At 35.4% G+C, this 20,511-nt stretch overlaps 1 protein-coding gene across 2 annotated transcripts; it reads left to right on the top strand.

Moving 5' to 3' along the window:
- Nucleotides 1–5,110: 5,110 nt before the first annotated feature.
- LOC122680474 (killer cell lectin-like receptor subfamily I member 1) lies at nt 5,111–19,295 on the top strand. 2 transcript variants are annotated; one of them, XM_043881862.1, is made up of 7 exons: nt 5,111–5,466; nt 10,051–10,323; nt 13,416–13,514; nt 13,665–13,730; nt 17,690–17,841; nt 18,218–18,321; nt 19,127–19,295. In XM_043881862.1, exons 2-7 carry the CDS (start codon nt 10,119–10,121, stop codon nt 19,236–19,238), a joined length of 738 nt encoding a protein of 245 aa, XP_043737797.1. In that variant the 5' UTR covers nt 5,111–5,466; nt 10,051–10,118; the 3' UTR covers nt 19,239–19,295. The 2 variants fall into 2 exon arrangements, with proteins under 2 accessions (XP_043737797.1, XP_043737798.1); XM_043881863.1 differs by lacking the exon at nt 5,111–5,466 and adding an exon at nt 7,498–7,635.
- The last annotated feature ends 1,216 nt before the right edge of the window (nt 19,296–20,511 follow it).

The following is a 20,511-nucleotide window of genomic DNA, read 5'->3' as shown; positions in this document are numbered from 1 at the left end:
TGGCTTCCAGGGGAGATGGCACTCAGCCTGTGAGGTCAACATGGGTGGAGGTGCTGTTTGCTATGCAGCTGAAACAATGGCCTTTTCCCTGTAAACATATTAACATCTCTTAACAAAGGAAATACTACAAAGTGGGTGAAATGAGGTGGTTTTCAGGTAAATAAAGTGAAGAAGACATTAGTAGAGAAAGTGAGACTGATCTTAAGATATTCACAGATATTCTAGAAAAGAGAAAGACTACACTTTAATACTTAAAAGCATACAAAACCTGTCCATTCATACACATGTGAAGGCAAATTTAAAGCATAGGAATTATATTAATATTGATTGTATCAAAATTCAGTTGCTTTTTTATTAATACTAGAAATAATATTAGTACCCCTGAATTAATGGATTACATTCACATGCACAAATGTAAAATTTGGTATTATGAGTTACCAAATGTAAAATTTGGTATTACAAAATAGATATGCCAGTAAGAATTTTGAACCTAATTGCAAGTTAATGACTAAAAGTGACTTTAAGAATCTTGCAAATATTGAAAATCTTATTCCACCAAGGAATGACTTCTTCAAAACTGTAATTATTTTACCAAACATTGTAAACAGTGTGTGTATACTGAGGTCTGTTAGTCCATACAGAGTGGATTACCTCCCCCCTTTTTTTCTGGTTGAAAGTGATGTATTTTAAAAGTATTTGTGTTTTTAACCAGCATTTCAATTATAGACCAAAGAATTATATTTTATAAACTTGGAATTTACACACAAGGATAAAATTTATGGAATATTAGTATATAAAAAGCTACTTACTTTACTGAATATTTGTATTTAATTCTGTGTTTAATGTTTAGATCTTTGTTTTGATTCCAATTTTTTGAAAACAGATTTGCCAAAATTCCTGTAGCCTTAGGTAAGTGAAGGTGTTTGAAGCACAAAATCAACTACAGATTCACTGAGAAAGAAATAGAAAATACAAGACTACATTCCTGAAAGTTTGGGCTAGCAAAGTTTTAAAAATATGTGGTTTAAAATCTAGTTAAACTCTAGAAAAAACCTCTGATCCACTATTGTAGACACTGGCATTTCAGTTTGTAGGAGTGTGTGAACTTGGGAAGTTGGGAAAAGTTTAGAGTTTTCAAAGATTAATACTAAAGTTCAAAAATGTAAAAGAATAATATATGTCAGTATAAGTTCAGAATAAAATTGCAAAATGTTCTATTCTCTCATAAATGTAGAGCAAATTTTTGCATGCCTTTTAATTACTATGTTAGAACCCAGTAAAATTGGAGATTTAATGGATGAAAATCAGCTGTATTGATTTATCAGTTGGAGAGAATCTTATGACTGGAAATTTATTTACTTAGAGATGCTTATTGAAAAAGAAAATATTCATTATTAAAATACATTTTGTTACAGGGCTAAGAATTTTTAGACCTGAAAATAAATATTGTGGTGTTGTTTAGTCACTAAGATATGTCTGACTGTTTTTTGTGGACTGTAGCCTGTCAGGCTCCTCTATCCATGAGATTCTCCAGAAAAGAATACTGGAGTGGGTTGCCATTTCCTTTTCCAGAGAATATTCCCAACCCAGGGATGGAACCCTAGACTCCTACATTGGCGGGAAGATTATTTACCACTGAGTGACTAGTGAAGCCCATTAAAAATAAATATTATATTAATCTAAATGCTCAGACTGCGAGTAGCTTTTGTTAGGAATTTTCTGTTTGCTACTTTTCCTCAAGAAATAGTTCAAGGATTTTAACAGGTTTAAATTGGGGCATACAGTTGTCCCTCAGCATCCCTGGGGGATAGGTTCCAGGAACCCCATGGATACCAAATTCTGCAGATGCTCAAGCCCTTTATATAAAATTGTGTAGCATTTGCATATAATCTCAGCACATCCTACATATACTTTAAATCATTTCTATATTACTTATGATACCTGATGCACATGCTGTATAAATAGTTTAAGTACAATGTGGAAAGTGAAAGTGTTAGTCACTCAGTCATGTCCCACTCTTTGTGACTCCATGGACTGTAGCTTACCAGGCTTCTCTGTCCATGGAATTCTCCAGGCAAGAATACCAGAGTGGGTAGCTATTACCTTCTCCAGGGAATCTTCCCAACCCAGGGATTGAACCTGGGTCTCTCACATTGAAGGCAGATTCTTTACCATCTGAGCCACAAGGGAAGTCCAAGTAGAATGTACGCACTTTGTAAATAGTTGCCAGTTTGCTGTACATTCAAGTTTTGCTTTTTTGGAACTTTCTGAAATTTTATTTTTCAAATATTTTCCATCAGTGGTTGGTTGAATTTATGGATGTGGAACTCATAGATACAGAGGGCCACTTATATATGAAAAGAATGTGAAAATTGATCTATTTAATTAATTTGGTTTATATTGATGTATTTCACAAGATTCTAACTTATTCCCTGTTTTGAGGTAGACATAGGAAATAAGAAACACAGGTGTATCTTTTATACTTAAAAGCAGATCTTCTGAACAGAAAAGACGCTAGGCCGCAGTCAAAAAGATTTTCACATCTTTATCTGAAGGTTGTCCCTAGGTTGGGAAGAGCCCCTGGAGGAGGGCACAGCAACCCACTCCAGTATTCTTGCCTGGAAAATCCCATGGATAGAGCCTGGCAGGCTACAGTAGTCCATGGGGTCTCACAGAGTCGGACATGACTAAAGCAACTGAGCAGGCATGCATGCATAAGAACTAAATCAAAGCTTTTGTCAGAAAATAGCAAACATTGTTTCAAAACTGAATTGATATTGTCTGTGGTATTGTCCGTGGTAGGAGAAACTTCTGATTAGTCATTTTAAGAAGATATTGTATTTTTATCAGACTTCATCATGTTATATTTAGATATATATAAATATATAAATGTTATATAATATGGATTTCCCAGGTAGCTCAGATGTAAAAAATCAGCCTGCAATGCAGGAAACATGAGTTTGACCCCTGAGTTGGGAAAATCCCATGTGGAAGGAAATGGCAGCCCACTCTAGAATGCTTCCCTGGGAAACCCCATGGACAGAGGAGCCTGTTAGGCTACAGTTCATGGGATGGCAAAAGGGTCAGACATGACTTAGTAACACAACAACAATATTATGTAATATATATAGGTTATATATTTTTCATATTTAATAAAGAGTTGTATATAAAGTAAAATATTTTGTTTTTCCCTTTTTTCTGGACAAGCATGTCATTTAAAAAAATTTGTCTTCATTTTATTTTTTTTACCTTTCTCAAAGATTAAAAATACATTTTCTATGTTTTATTCCCTTATATGTGTACATGCTAAGTCACTTCAGTTGTGTCCAACTCTTTGAGACCCTATGGACTGTAGAAAAATCCATGGGATTTTCCAGGCAATAATACTGAAGTGGGTTGCCATTCCCTCCTCCAGGGGATCTGCCTGACCCAGGGATCAAACCTTCATCTCTTAGGTCTCCGGCCTAGGCAGGCAGGTTCTTTACTCCTAGTGTAACCTGGGAAGCCGTTTATTGCCTTACACATATACTTATGTTTAGCATTTCATTTGCCTGATATAGGGAGCTAAGTTTAATGTATATGTATATACATTATGTATATACATATGTATATCTAGCTGTTTAAGCACAACTTATAGAGTGTTCTATTATTTATTTTCTGATTCACCCATTTAAGTAACATGTCTTGTTGTCTACTATGTCAGGACCTAAAATGATAAATAGTAATGGATATATTCTTATGGAAATTAGAATTGTTGGAGAAAATATATATCAGTCAAATAACTACAGAAATTATTTTTAGCTTTCAGTATTGATTATTGCCTCAAAAAAGGTAAATTATCAACCTGATACTATGAGAAATAATATACAGGTAACTAACCTAGTGTCGGAGTTCCCTGAAGAATTCTAAGGGAGTATAGATTGGTACAGATATTTTACAAACTGAATTATTTCAGTTAGTTAGGTAAAGAAAAGGACAAAGAACAATTTAGGCAAGAATATTAGGGTGTGTGAAGACCCAGTGATGTTAGGAAAAATAGTTCATTTAATTAAAGAGGAATGATGCGGCAAGAGCAAAAAGATAGAAGAAAGTGTATAACGCTTTCAAAGACAAGGCCAGAGCAGAGGCAGGCAATTTGAGAATAATTTCTTATTTAAAATAGGTCAAATCTTGTAATTGACATAGATATACAAACAATAAATTGGGGGAATTCCAGATTCCTTGCTCTTTCAACAAGTTGAAAAACGGTGACCTTCACTAAAATAAGAACATATGCGGGATGATGATATTGTTTACTTTGTTTCATTTTTGAGGTGTGCAGTTTCAGTTGTTAATATTTTGGACATTTGAGGAGATGCTAACTGACAAAGAATAAGTGAGCTGAAACCTAAAGAAGAAATCTCAGCATGTGCACATGTGTAAACATGTGATAAGTAGTAATTGAGACAAGGACGGTGGATGAAGAGACCAAGAAAATATAAAGAAGAAATGGTTAAGAAGAAAGAAGTGGTGAATGGTAATGAATTCTATTAAAAGTTCAACTAAAAGAGAAATAAAGGATCCATTTAGTGAAGCAGAGATCACTTATGATCTAACGGTGTGCTGATGCCGAGGAGTCATTAGGTAGGAGTTAGAATGCAATGGCTTGAGTAGTGAGAATAAAATATAATAAATGGTGATGAAATTCAATGGCACTTTAAGAATTTTTCTAAGTGTGTTAGAGAGCAAAGATAGTATTTTTTATTGGGATTGAGGTCTAATGATGGTGAAAATTGTGTTTAATTTTAAACTGATGTGAAGGATAGTACTAAGAAGATATTGAATATTCAAAAAAAAAAGCAGAGTGATAAATAGTGTGTGATTCTCGGGCAGTGGAGTGGACAGATTCAAATATAGTTGAAATTGGCTTTATTGAAGATGAAGGAAATCACCTCTGTTGAACAGGAGAGAAAATAAGATGCGTGCATATACGTGGAGAAAGATGAGGTAATCTGGTACTTTTTCTTTTACTGTGATATAGGTCATCTTCTGAGAACAAAGAGAGGGTGTGGAGGAGACATTTGTTAACAATGGAGAATGTGTGATAAAATTAGTTTCAGAGAATGTGAAAGAATGATGACCTGAAGAAAGCAACAGGACTCCCAGCAGCATTAAAGCAATTTCATGTTGGTGACTGTGAATTTATATTGCAGTAAATCTGATCTTTTCTAAAAAGCACTTGGCTTCTCAGGTGTTGATGGAGAGGAACAGATAATTTATCTCATACATAGGGTGATTTTACTGAACAAGTGGGACCAGAAAATGTTCAAGGAAGTTAGTGATTGGCAGAAGAGAATCAAGGTTGACCTGAAAGAAGGTGAAGAAAGAAGTATACTGATAGAGTGGAATGAGGTCAAATGGGCTGCAGACATCAATGAGATCAGAGCATTTTCATTTTGGAGAGAGATAAATGAGCAATCTTGAAAGGTAAGAGTGTTTGTGGAGGGTGCTAAGTTTATGTAAGACTTTTTTTGAGATGAAATACTTAAAGATATTCAAAGACCAATGTGTTCCCATAGGAGGACTTGACTGTGGCAGAATGAGGAAGTTACTGTAGATGAGGAGACATAGAAATTGTGTAATCGGGATATAAGAGGATGGTTCATATGGACACTGATGGATCAGAATACTGTGATTCATCAGCCTGGTCAATAATGAGGATGCCTGGGAGCACATAAGCCATGATGAGAGGAGGGAAAATGAATGTTAGAGTCATAAATAAGTGGAAGAGACTTGAAAAAGATTTGTCTGTACTGTGTTTCTCAGTCATCAGGTACTAACTGAGACACATTTGGAAATTTATATTAAAATGTTTTCTTTTTTACCCATAAGCTGCTGATCATGGAAGTCTTTCAAATTATATGTATAGTTATTTATTATAACACACCAGTCTTCCCAAGTGGCTCAGACATTAAAGAATCTGCCTGCCTGGGAGACCCAGGTTTGATTCCTGGGTTTAGAAGGTCTCCTGTAAAAGGGAATGGCTAACCATTCCAGTATTCTTGCCTGGATAATCCCATGGACAGAGGAGTCTGACAGGCTACAATCCATGGGGTCACAAAGAGTCAGACATGACTGAGCAACTAACACACACAAACACACACACACACACACACACAGAGTTCAGTTCAGTTCAGTTCAGTCGCTCAGTCGTGTCCGATTCTTTGTGGCCCCATGAATCACAGCACGCCAGGCCTCCCTGTCCATCACAAATTCCCGGAGTTTACTCAGACTCATGTCCATCGAGTTGGTGATGCCATCCAGCCATCTCATCCTCTGTTATCCCCCTTCTCCTGCCCCCAATCCCTCCCAGCATCAGGGTCTTGTCCAATGAGTCAACTCTTCGCATCAGGCGGCCAAAGTATTGGAGTTTCAGCTTCAGCATCAGTCCTTCCAATGAACACCCAGAACTGATTTCCTTTAGGATGGACTGGTTGGATCTCCTTGCAGTCCAAGGGATTCTCAAGAGTCTTCTCCAACACCACAGTTCAACACCATCAATTTTTCAGGGCTCAACTTTCTTCACTGTCCAACTCTCACATCCATACATGACCACTGGAAAAACCATAGCCTTGACTAGATGGACCTTTATATGACTATATTAAACTATATTATGAAAGTGAAAGTGAAAGACACTCAGTCATGCCCAACTCTTTAGGACTCCATGGACTCTATAGTCCATGGAATTCTCCAGGTCAGAATACTGGAGTGGGTTGCCATGCCCTTCTCTAGGGTATCTTCCTAACCCAGGGATTGAATCCAGGTCTCCCGCATTGCAGGTGGATTCTTTACCAGCTGAACCACAAGGGAAGCCCAAGAACGCTGGAGTGGGTAGCCTATCCCTTCTGCAGCGGATCTTCCCCACTCAGGAATCCAACTGGGGTCTCCTGCATTGAAGGCTGATTCTTTACCAACTCAGCCATCAGGGAAGCTGATATTAAGCTGACAAACTATATTGTATGCTATAATAAACACAACGTAAAAATAAACTTCATTTTCTGGGTGGTGATATCAACTGTCACTAAGTAGTAACCAAGAATTAAGAATTATCTATTATAATTTAACCAGGAAAGCCTAAAACATAATTTTTATTGTCACAACTACATACTTTCCCATGTATCCCATGGTACTCTTATTTTGTGTAATCTCTAATACAATATGTAATTGGTCCATTTTTCTTTTCCTTTAAGGCCTCAGGCTTGATATTAAAATACTTTTATTAAGCAGTCATTAAAAGTAATATTTTTCTTATACATTTTAAGTTGAAAATTTGTAATTTATGAAATCCTTTTTGAAATACCAAAGGTATTTTTTATTTTCTGATTCGTCTTTTGTGGGGGAGGTAAACTACAAATGAGTAGTTTCATGAAAACTTCCTTTGTAGTTTTTCACACATGCTTTGAATAGCAAGTGATTATAAGTCATTATTAGATTATTTTTCAACCAAGAATCTTCCCTGAAGGTTCTTACACCAGATTATCTACTGTATAACTTTATTTTCAGCATATAGCAATTTTATATTGTTTAGTATCTTTGTATTGTTTAGTATCTTTGATTTTCCTACAAAGTTTATTTTTAAATTTATTCTTCAAGTTGGTGAGTATGATTGTTTCTGTTTATTTCCTTCTCTCAATAAGTTAAAATTGTATATAATTTTTGACAGTTATATCAACAGTCAACTCATAATGTACTGCAGTTTAGGAAGAAAATCATTTCTGTAAAATTATGTTACACTCTCATTTTGTAAACAATGGTGTGGAGTATGAATGCAGCTATCTTTTGTATTTTTTGATTCTTTGCCTTGGAATTTTCCTGTTGTTTTTTTCTCCAACTGTTTAGCCTCTTTTATTAAATAACCCATATTTTTCTCATTATTTTAAAATGTTGGATCAGTTGATGTTTTCATTATTGGGTTTCCATACATACTGGCTAATTATTTTCCAGAAGGGAAAGATTTAAATTAATCAAAGGTCTGTGTAAATGAATGTCTGTTTTCCTGCACATTGTCCAACTCTGTGTGGTTGAATTTGATTTACTGATTCTGTAGGTTAACATCTATATCATTAATATGTTAGTCTGTATTTCTTTGTTAAGTGATGAAGAAAAAGTCTTTCATGTGGTTATTATTGACAAAAAAGTCTTTACATTAGCAATAAAATGATTTTTTATAATTCAACCTAACTTTCTTGTCTATGTGTGATTAGAAACTTACAACAATTTACTTATACTTTCTTTGAATGTTTTATTAATTTTATCATCTCATGGTTTGCATTTAACATTTTGATTTATCTGAAATTTGTTCAAGTATATGTTGTGAAATTTGCAATCTAAGTCTATGTATTGCTTCAATTTGAACTAATATTCCATCTGATTCTATCACTTTTAGCATTTCCTAGATCATGCTTATTTAATTATCAACTCTCAAAAACAATACTCATTTTTCTCTCTTTTTTGGTACAAAGAAAAAGGCAGTTTAATTGTGCTAAACATTTAAACAGCAACATTCTTACAATGTCAGTATACTCTTAAATATCAAGTTTTTGCTGGTGCTAAATGAATTGGTCAAAACTTTCAGAAAACAATTTGAGGAGGTGAGAAAAATTCTTAATTTGAAAATAAGTTTATCCCAGTTTTTTCAAAATTTACTCCTAGTAAATTTATAGAAGGATAAATATAGGATATGGAAAAGGCTTTATGAATAAAATTGTTTGTTATTCAATACTTCTAAATATTCAAAATTTTAAAAAAAGTGTAAAATAAATAAATAAATAACAAAAAAATAAATAGCTTGTATCATGCATTCTTTGATTTTCAATAAAATAGAGAGCAATGTATGCCAAAACTCTACCTACAAGTAACCACTGAAAATACAGCCTGTTGAGAAATATATTATTTTGCTTTAAAAATATAAATTCCATTATACAATATAATAATATATAAAAATAATGTCTGTTACATTAAACAATAGTATACTGTGGTATAAATGTACCATAGCTTTAACACTTTCCTTAATAGTGAATTCTGTTGATAACATTTTGCTCTTTGTTTTTCCAATTTAGCTCTTAGTAAATAAAAACAAAAGATAGGTTCTGCATAACTTTGAATATTTAAATAATATTTTGTAAGATAAATTGCTTAAGATAGAATTGCTGGTTAAAATTCTACTTACTTTATGCTTTCATAAATATTGATAATTTTGTACTCACAATCATGTGCCAATTCAACAAAATATTAATTATTTAGTGTTATCACAGGTGAAATGTGCTCTATTATTTTCATTTTCATTTCTTTCTTTATTAATGAGCCAATAAATTTTAAAAATTTTATGCATGACCTTTTAATTTCTTTTGTCCCATTTTGGCAATTCATTGGTATTGTTGCTTAATTTTAGATGGCTTGTTTGTTTGCCTCTGTATGTGTGTGTGTGTGCTTGCAAATAAATATGATCTAGTTAAGTAGAAAAATGATGTTAGGCTGGCAGATTGAGAGATACATGGTTGTTAGGCAAATGTAGAATTTACCTAGTTCATGAAAGACAGGTTTTTCTCCCTCTATTAGTCAAGAATCTACTGCCTAATGAATTATTTCAGTGATACAGTAAACTTTATGTCAAAGTGATTTGAAATAAAAATTTTAATATTAAATTTAAATAATTAAACCTTTGTTAATATAGCTGTGTTTTAACCATAGTTCACACATTGTTGACACTATTCATTATATCGAAAATGTTGATTAGGGAAAACACATCTATTTTAAACCTACTCCTTTGAAACCCTGATTCAGAAAGGAAATGAAATGTATCTTATTAATCTTATTAAAGGAGAATAAACTATTTTTCTGAATAAGGACTGCAAAGTGAGAGGGAAGTTTAATCTCTCATTTCCTCCCTTTTTTATCCTTTTAATGTTATACCTAAAAGCTTACTTGTACTTCAGAATGAATGCATTTTTCACTGTCTGATTTGATATAATCACCACTTAACCTTTTCCCTCACTTTTCTCTACTGCACAGATATTAAAGAGAGACACAGAAAGATACCCAGATTGAGCTGAAGCAGTCTAAGTTTAAAAAAAGAAAAAATGCTTAAGAGTAAGCAAAACAAAGATATTGTAAACAAGCAAGAGCTAATCTACACAGAACCAAAATTTTCGAAGTCTCAACAGCAAAAAACATCCGAGACAAATCAGAGTAATGTCCAGTCAAGAGAACAGCAAGTAGACTACATGGAACTGAAATTTCCCAGATCTTCTCATCTTCAGCACAGAAAACAGAAAAAAGGAAAAGGTACATTTTTTTTTTTTTGGAAAAGGTACATTTTTACATGTATTATATTTTGCTATTTGCTAGATCTTGATTCTTGGGTTTAGAAAATTACTTCTTTCAACACCTTTGTATAATAAATTTACCTCATTACACTGATTACCTATGTTCAGCACTCTCCTTAGTTATTTTAGATATTACCATGAAATTTTTTGCCTCTTAAATAATCTTTCACTATGTTCATTTTCTCTAAAATATTTCTACAGAATTGTATTACTTGTGAGAATTATTGTGTAAATTCTACTGCTTGTTTTTAAAATAATTTTAAAAATAATTCTTGTTATTAGTCTTCAATTCAGTTCAATGTAACTCACTCCCACAACTGTTTTTTAATTTTTGCTGTGACCCTGATCCAAACCTATGATACCTATAAAGATGAAGCTGCAATAACCACTTAGCTTCAAAAAAACTAACAGAATTTGTTAGAGGAAAGATAGATTACAGAAAAATATAATAATGATTAATTGGATATTGGAGTTAAAGCTGAAAAATGAGTAGAATACGATAACAATGTTCCTAACCTAAGTGACTGAGTAGTTAATCATCTTAAGAAAAATATGTTTAATCTAGTAAAGGCAGATCATATATGAAATTTGAATTGTCTCTTGATCAGTTCAGAGGAAAATGTCCATAAAGAAATTGGATTTTAAAGGCTAGATGTCCCAGAAGAGGATGGAAAAGGGTAGGAAAGACTTATGTTAGTAGGTAAGATTGCAAACAGAGGCAATATGGATGAAAAGTCTATCACAGAGAAAAAGAACATTTATGACTTAAGCAGAGGAAGATTCAAGAAGGATACGAAATGCATGTCCAGAGAGAAGGAGAAAATAAACTATGTCTAATAAATGACAAGTGGAAAGTTATTTCTTTGGACTTAGAAAAGTCCAAAAATTTGGGGTTTGGCAAAGTCCAAAAAATTGGGATTTCTCTTTGAGTGCCAAGAAAAGCATATAAGCCACAACTAAGGGTTAAGAGGTTGAAAGAAATTTATTATGGGAATAAAATTAATCCAGAAAACATTTTTACAATTTTCACTGAGAAAAAAACAATATAAGAGAAATGATGATAATAAATGAAAGACCTGTACGAATAACAAGGAATTACATTAGATTTTGAGAGGTCTGAGCCCATACGTGGACAGATGTGACAAAATTTATAGAAAGAGATGATGAAGAAGCTGGCAAAAAAGAGAAACTTTCTCTTAGAAAATAAATGTTCTAAAGGAGACTGGGTGGCATGGAGTAATTAGGGCATACAGGAGGTTTTAACTTGGGCCATAAAGAAATTGCTTTTCCTCTGAATTGAAAAGAAGATAATAAGGTTGAATATACGAATATCCATATAGTAAGGTAGAATATATGAATATTCATACATTCAGGAAGGTGGTCAAGATAAGGAAATTCATGGTTTCAACTTCCTTGTAAAATAATAAATTTCCTGGTGCTTGAGTTAGAGTCTTACTGAGGCTTGATAATTTTTTTTTTTTTTTTTTGTAGTCAAAGCGGACTTTGGGAAGAAGTTGACCAAAACTAAGATTAGACATGCTAATATTTATCCACCACACTGTTTAATTTCTAAACTTGGAAATTTGACTCCTTACACTCTTTCATCTATGACACATTCAAGCAATCTTGAAAAGGAACACGTGTTCAAATAATCTGCTTCTCTCTTGGATTGATGTCTACCTGCTTTCATGAAGATTACTGACACAGACTCTCTAAAAGTTTCTCATCTTCCACTCTACACATTTTTCAATCCTTTCTTATGTTTCAAGAAAAATGGTCATATCTTTTTAAAATCAGTGTCTGCAAAGATTTCATACTGTTCTTAAAGTTGCTGCTGCTGCTGCTGCTAAGTCACATCAGTCATGTCCAACACTGTGCGACCCCATAGACGGCAGCCCGCCAGGCTCCCCCGGCCCTGGGATTCTCCAGGCAAGAACACTGGAGTGGGCTGCCTTTCCTTCTCCAGTGCATGAAAGTGAAAAGTGAAAGTGAAGTCACTCAGTCGTGTCTGACTCTTCTCGACCCCATGGGCTGTAGCCTACCAGGCTCCTCCGTCCATGGGATTTTCCAGGCAAGAGTACTGGAGTGGGGTGCCATTGCCTTCTCTGTTCTTAAAGTTAGAAACAATAATAATCCTATAGTCTTACAGGTTATCTCTCCACTTCCATTCCCCCTTTGCTCCCTGAATTCCAGTCAGACTATAATTTCAGTTCCATGAATACATCAAACTTCCTGTCATCTAAAACCATTTATTGATGACTCTCCTCGAGTTTGATCCCTGGGCCAGGAAGATCCTCTGGAGCAGGAAATGGCAACCCACTGCAGTGTTGTTTCTTAGGGAATCCCATGGACCAAGGAGCCCGGTGGATTACAGTCCACAGGGTCACAGAAGAGTCAGACAGGACTTAGAGCCTAAACAACAACCCCAAGTGGAAGACCTCCTCCATGTCTTTCGTACTTCAAGAAATAATTAGCTCTTACTTTCCACCAGCTTTCAGTGAAATGTCTGTTTTTTTGATAAATGTATTTCCTGTTCTCATGTGTCCAGGTTAAAACTTGGTGAACATACTTGTATGTCTTTGCGAAATTTATGATAATTATTTCTTATCTCAACAAAGAGCGAAAATGTATTTTGCTATTTCCCCCTTGACTGATTGGTTGGCTAATGAGTGAATATTAATATTCACATAGAATTGTGAAAATAATTTTTTTTACATGACAGCATTGTTTTCTCTAGGTGTATTTCATTTTTAAGTCTCCTAGCTGAGAGTATATTTTCAAATTGCTCAGAGTTAATAATTTATAGATGACTAGGCGAGGGATACTCAAAGATGCTGGTGAGTCAGATGACATTTCTGGGGCCTTAAACAGGATCAGAAAGAATTGAGGTCAAGAAAAAGCTAAAAAGGAGGCAATCTGAGTATCAAAGAATTCATACAAGGATTGGGAAATGAATGACTGCCCTCTGAGAGTGAAACATAATGGATTTAAATTTCATATTTGATGGTTTGTGGGAAATGATGAAACCATCATTGTTTCTATTTCCTTTAGTGTTAAACCACCGATCTACAGCCTGGCAAGTGATAACTGGGAGTCTGGGGACCCTGTGTGTGGTCTTATTGATAACAGTGTGTGTCTTGCTTGCAAACTGTAAGTAATTAAGAAAATAATCTGTCCTTGGTACAGTCAATATATCAACAACATAATATGTTTCAATGATTTGTAATCAAGACTGAATTTTTATTGTCCTCATTATTTTATCCTAAACAAAACTAATTATTACCATGATTTTTGCCATAGTATTTTCCAACAAAGACCCAAACCAAAAAATATCACCTGTTCCCACTCCATCTTCTAAAAATGATGGTGAGTACTCTCTCTGTTTTATCTACTTCTAATACTGATTATTTGGAGAAGGAAATGGCAATCCACTCCAGTGTTCTTGCCTGGAGAATCCCAGGGATGGGTGATTCTGATGGGCTGCCATCTATGGGATCGCACAGAGTCAGACATGACTGAAGCGACTTAGCAGCAGTAGCAGTAGCAATATTGATTATTAGGGTTAAAAGGTTTGTTTTCCTAACATTCAGAAAACTTCAGTGAATCAGAAAAATCCTCTTTTATGGCATGCTCAATCTTTTATCACAGAACTATTAATATTGGGCAAGATGAGAAAGATGACATAGAAGAATGCAAGAAGACCCAAAGTATTATGTATAATAGATAAGTATTGTTTGTGATTTGATTATTTTTAGGAGAAAATGGAGTATAAATTATATTAAGGTGGGAGCAAGAGAAATGGGTGAAGAGGGCAAAGAGGAAAGGAAAACAAATGAAAAGTAAAGGAGTTTTGTTTCTAGCTTTCCCTCATGGAGATGATTTCTCTAGCATTTATGAAGTTAGAAGCATTTTGATTTTATTAAAATACATTAATTTTATTTATACATTGATACAATGGCTATGATATAGAAAGCTGTTATTGTTTTGAATTCTTTTTCTTTTTTTTTCACTTATTGCAAGTTTACTCAAATTCCTAGCAGTAAATTCAGCACTTAAAGGAAAGAGAAAGACTGTGAGAGAAAGGGAGAGAATGTTTCTGTCTCTTTTTTCAGGAAGTTGGGATGGTTCCCCTCTGATTTTTTTCATGGAAATCTTTCCTTTTTCAAGAACAGTGTTAGATTCTCAGCACAGATGCATTTGCCAAGAAAGGTATCTCTTTTTCCATACACTAAAACCAAAAGGGTAGGGTGCCTTTGTCACTGAGGCCAAAGACATTCCTCATGAGTATTCCTGATGAACATTTCCTATAAGCAGGGGGGATAAAGAAAGAAAAAAAGGAAAATAATAAAAATAATGCAGTAGTTTTTGCATAACATAAAAATAGTTTGGTTTAACACTCCTTAAGAAATTAAAAAGGACCAAACATTTATGAAAGAGGAAGTCTAAGTAAAGATTAAAAAAGATGGAAAGAACTAATTTCAAGTCTAATTAAAAATAAATTCTTTGAGTTAAAAAGAGAAAATCTCAACAGATGCAATAAACAGAGACTAGACACATCAGTTGTTAATTTTTTGTTTAAATTAGTGATTGACTTGAGAAACTGCTTGTTGTCTCTCAGAAAAAAAAAAAATCAATGTCAAATATTAGCCATTCACATTGCTTGTGTTTTTGTTTTCCTTTCATTCACCTAATTTGAAAATAAAAAGCAATCAAACAGGAAATTAAGGAAATGAAAATTATAACCCCAATGAGTTAGCATTACACAACCACCAATATGGTTAGAATTTGAAAGACTGACAGTAACAAGCTTTAGTAAGGATGTGGCGTTAACTGTACTGACACAAGCCCTTAATAAGCCTACTCTTAGACATTTAAAAAAGAGACATGAAGGCATATGTCCACATAAGACATGTACAAAAATATCTAGTAGAGACACTTTATATGTAATAACTAAAAATTATAAGCAATCCAAATATAAACCTCCAGATGAATGGATTACAAATTGTGGGTTAGTAAATAACAGACTACTCAATAATGAAAAGGAATGAAATCTCTATACACACAATAGATAAGATTCAAAAACATACTGAGTGGGAAAAGATGCAAAAGAATTGATCTTGAGGGATTATGTTTATACGAGCTTCTTAAAAAGGTAAAAAAATAATTTGCAGTGATATAAATCAGATCCATGATTGTTCGAGTGAAGTAGGGGTGTGGAACATTAGTTGGGAAGTAACATAAATTAACTTCTGTGTTGATGGAAATATTCTAAAGTTTAATTGCAGGCGAAGTTACAGAGGTATATTTGTTATCAAAACTTATCAAATTTTGTATTTCAAAACTGTCTTTTATTATGTGTAAATGATAACTCTGTGGACTGTAGCCTGCCAGGTTCCTCTGTCCATGGGATTTCCCAGGCTCAGAGGCAACCTGTGCTTGCATCCCTTCCTCTGTTGTGTTCATCCCTGATCTAGTGCAAGGCTGTAGTGCAGAAGGCTGGGTTTGAGGGTCAGGGCATCCTGGCCGCAGGAAGTGCAGCTGACAGAGATGTGGACAGTCTCTGCGGCATTCTCCCCCCGAGACCAGTCTGTCCCAGATGGACCTCTAAGATGTGGTGCAGAGTGGGTGGAGCTGGGATGCTCTCCCTGGGAGAGGAAACACTAGGTACTCCTGTGGGTGCTGAGAATGGCTGCTGCTGCCCCACCCAAAACACAGCTCAGCCCTCCAGGCAGTCTCTGCGTTGCTGCATCAAGTCCTCTCCCAACACCTGTCTGCCTGAGACTCAGCATTAGGCCATGAGACTCCTGGGGTGCTACCCCTGTAGCAGCTATATTCATAGCTGCCCCATCTGTCACCTTGTGTGTACGCTGACAGGGATCACTACCCCCTCTCTTCGCCCCATCACTCCCCAGGCCTCCCAGTCTCTCTGTGTGTAGCTAGACAGTCTTTTCCCAGGGTCTGGTTGTCCCAGATATCACACCAGGTTGTGACGAGGAGTGAGCAGGGGTGGGGTGATCACCCTTTTGGATTAAAAAGTGTGTTGATGCAGTAGCCACAAGCCCAAGGCTCTCTCCACCTGGATTGTTGGCAAACCAGCCCAGGCACACCCCTCATAAGTAGAGTCTATTATATAGGCTTCTCCAGCACTTCTATCTTCCCAGCAGTTGTCTCAGCAGACGAGGGGGTTTGTCTCCGGAGCACAGGACTCAGGACCGGAATGCCCAGATTGTGGCTCACCCTGCTCGCTCTTTAGGGTGAAGGTCCTTCTCCTCGTATTAGACCCCTCCCAGGGGTGCAGGACCTGAAACGATGCCTTTTGTCCCCATCCGACTGGGTTACACGTTTCCTGCTGTTTGGTTTTATAGCAGTCCTGCCAGCTTCCAGTTAGTTTTTCATGAGCATTGTTACACATCTAGATGTTTTTTTGATGTGCCTGTAGGAAGATGAGTTCCTTGTCCTCCTACTCCACCATCTTGTTTCCCCTCCCTAAGTCTACATTTTTTATGATTATAAAAAATTATTAAAATACACAAATTACATGATTATTAAATTGTTAAAGTATAAGTTTTTAAAAATTACTTACTGAATTTTATTCTGTGTATTTAAATCGCTTCCCTGGTGGCTAAGTTGGTAAAGAAACTGTCTGCAATGCCAGGGACAGGTTCAATCCCTTGGTAGGGTAGATCTCCTGGAGAAGGAAATGGCAAGGAATATTTAAATTAATAGCAAAAATTTTGACAAAAGTGAAATAGCTCATTAGTTGCTTTTTGTGTCCATATGATTATATATTGATTAGCTTTATATTTATGACATTTATTTATTCACTTATTTATTTGACTGTGCTGAGTCTTAGTTGCAGCACATGGGATTGTCCATCTTCTTTGTGGTATGTGGGATAGTTCTAGTTGCCACATGCAAACTCTTAGTTGCAACATGTAAGATCCAGTTCCCTGACCAGGGATCAAGCCTGGGCCTCCTGCATGGGGGCTTGGAGTCTTAGTCACCGGAGTATGAGGGGAGACCCTAGCCTTTTAAACATGCATGTATAGTTTTGATCACATCAAAAACCTTATATTTGAAATGTGTTTTCCCTATAGATAAAATTTTATAACAGATTTTAAGTAAAAAATTAAAAACATGAGCTAAATCTTAATTATTGTTAGCTATGGTTTTGTTTAAAACTTGCCCAGAAATGTTACCAAAAAATGCTTGTTTTGCTTTCTACCTAATATCCATCTGTATAACAAACAGGAAGATATGGGAATTGTGTTAGTAGTAGTGACTCATTGTACAGAGTACACATTAAATATATTTTTACTTTCTAGAATGTTCCTGTGACCGTTGTTCAACTCACTGGATTGGATTTGGAAGTAGTTCTTATTATCTTTCCTGTAAAGCCAAAACCTGGGTGGAGAGCCATGCTGCCTGTGAAGAGCTTAACACTCACCTTCTAAAGATCGATATCAAGGCAGAGCTGGTAGGGGAGACACTTCTGCTTTTGTTTATTTGTTTGTTTTTGTTGTTGTTGTTGTTGTTATACTGTAACTGTATTTGGTTTGAAAACATTAGTGATTGATGCTATAATTTGGGAAAACTGAAGTTCTCAAAAGTCTATGATATTTTCTTTCTTTGACTCACTTTTATTAGGGAGAAGTTAGAGAAACTCCACTTTTTGAACATTTAATGCTAGGAAAAAAAACACATTAATAAATGAGATATCTTTAGAAAAAATCTTATTAATACTAAGTAGATGTGTGCAAGCCCTTGGGAGAAATTTAACCAATAATCTTTGAATCAGAAAGGAGTGAATTATAATATGTTCACATTTATGGTTTATGACTGTTTCCAAATAGGAACTTTTATCAATGCTTGAAGTAAAAGGATGGATAGGTCTCAAAATCAATGAAACCAGTGAATCCTGGTTATGGGAAGACGGCACCACAGTAATTGAAAACCTGTAAGTATGGTGTTTTGATAACTGAACTTTTCTAGATTATATGTGGTTGTGTGTGTGTGTGTGTGTTATGTGTGTAGGGAACAGAAAGAGCAACCAAGATAAAGGAAATCATTATGTGTTTTGAGGATCAGTCTATGTGATTTAATTGGGGAAGAAGTGTCAGTTCTTTCTAAATAATCTCAGCTTTAGAACCTTTACATTGTTAACATTACTGGACTCTTAGAAGAAATTTGGGCATAGTTTTAGCCAAGTTTGTAAATCTATATGTTTCTATCATAGTTTTATCATTTGTGATTTGCTTTTGTTGTTGTCCAGTCACTAAGTCATTTCCAATTCTGTGACCCAATGGACTGTCTTCCCTGTCCTTCACTAACTCCCTGGGTTTGCTCAAAGTCATGTCCATTGGGTCAGGGATGCCATCCAAACATCTCATCCTCTGTTACCCTCTTCTCCTCTTGCCCTTAATCTCTCCCTACATCAGGGTCTTTTCCAATGAGTCAGCTCTTCACATCAGGTGGCCAGATTATTGGAGCTTCAGCTTCTTCCAAAGAATATTCAGGATTGATTTCCTTTGGTTTATAAGCTGTCATTTGGCTTATAATTCTATTTAAACAAACAGAATTAGATACTGTTTAGTATTATCTGCTAAACTTGGCTTAAAGACTGTCAATCTTCAGGGTTTTGTTCTTATTTTATTTGTTTAGTTTGTTCTTTTATTCTTTCTCATTTTGTTTGTTTTGTTAATTTTAAGCTTGAGATTAAATTGGCATTTGAAGATTTTATTGCTTTAATTTTTTTTTTACAGATTTGAATTCCTGAAAATGGAGAAAGATGCTTGTGCATATATTGAAGGAAAGTATGTTTATGCTGCTAACTGTTCATCTGGAAAAAGTTACGTGTGTGAGTTTACTGTATAGTAGCTCAATTTTGCCAGTACAAGTTGTTAGTGAATCTTAATTAAAGAGAATAAAATATGTGATGCTTTTAGAAAATTTTATTAGTTATGACTTAAACTTTTTTTTACTGCATGCAGAATACTTCAGTTACATTTCCAAATTTTAAATGTACTCAAAGTGAGGAAAATTTACTGCCCATAAATTCCTTGGGAGTGAGTAGTCTCCTTATGAGAGCTCATATTAGTAATTATTTATTTAATAAAGTTAGCAAACATCCTTTATGAACTAAAAAATTTGTAAAAATTAGGGATATAAAAATAAAAAGGGCTTCTACCTATATCAGTTAGGGTTCTGGCATGAAACAGACATTTAAGATTGTTCGGGAGGTTTGCAGTGGTAAACCACATGGGTGAGGTTTAATGGAAAAACAGGAAATAGCAAGATTTATAAACCTTTGTCTGTCCAGTCTTGGAGGCAAACCAGTGTGCTCATGTTCATGCACACTCCTTAAGAACAAAGTCCAGGCTTCCCACAGCCCTTCCATCTGTTTCAGCAGTCTTACAATCAGTCACAGGTATTTGTCCCCCCCACATAGGACTCCAGACTGTGACACCCCATTCATGGCTTGACCCACTCAATCCCAAGAGTGGGTCTCCAACAGTATAATCTCCCTTTTCCTCTGAGTCCATTCCAAGATGCACCAGTCCTGACCCAATCACTTCTCTTTCCTTCCTACCTGATTATTTGTGTATCTTTCTTACAGTCTTGGTTAAACAGGAGTCCTTTTGCCAGTTTCCAGTTAGAAGAAGGAAATGGCAACCCACTCCAGTGTTCTTGCCTGGAGAATCCCAGGGATGGTGGAGCCTGGTGGGCTGCCGTCTATGGGGTCGCACAGAGTTGGACACGACTGAAGCGACTTAGCAGCAGCAGCAGTTAGGTTTCAGTGAGAATTGTACCACATGTGGATATATTTTTGACATGTTGTGAAGGAGTAGGTGAGCTTTATGTCCTTTTACTCCATCATATTGATCTGAACTTCCTTTAGTCAATTTGCATATAGCATCCCTGTCTTTTGATCTGCAAAGTTTCTGCTGAAAAGCCAAATGATAGTCTTGTGGGAGTTCCCTTGTCCATTGTACTTTGCTGTGCTGTGCTTAGTCACTCAGTCTTGTCTGACTCTTTGCGATCCCATGAACTGTAGCCTGCCAGGCTCCTCTGTCCATGGGGATTCTCTAGGCCAGAATACTGGAGTGGGTAGCCTTTCCCTTCTCCAGGGGAAATTCCTAACCCAGGG

The sequence above is a fragment of the Cervus elaphus genome, chromosome 22, assembly GCF_910594005.1.
Source record: "Cervus elaphus chromosome 22, mCerEla1.1, whole genome shotgun sequence".
In the NCBI taxonomy this organism is placed as follows: Eukaryota; Metazoa; Chordata; class Mammalia; order Artiodactyla; family Cervidae; genus Cervus; species Cervus elaphus.
This window is presented reverse-complemented; position numbering and strand designations above follow the sequence as displayed.

Bases quoted from the DNA above. Each gene is read 5' to 3' on its own strand.
- LOC122680474 (XM_043881862.1), top strand. From the start codon at position 10,119: ATGCTTAAGAGTAAGCAAAACAAAGATATTGTAAACAAGCAAGAGCTA. The intron at 10,324-13,415 runs GTACATTTTTTT...TATTTCCTTTAG, and splicing joins AAAACAGAAAAAAGGAAAAG to TGTTAAACCACCGATCTACA. The intron at 13,515-13,664 runs GTAAGTAATTAA...TTTTTGCCATAG, and splicing joins GTGTGTCTTGCTTGCAAACT to TATTTTCCAACAAAGACCCA.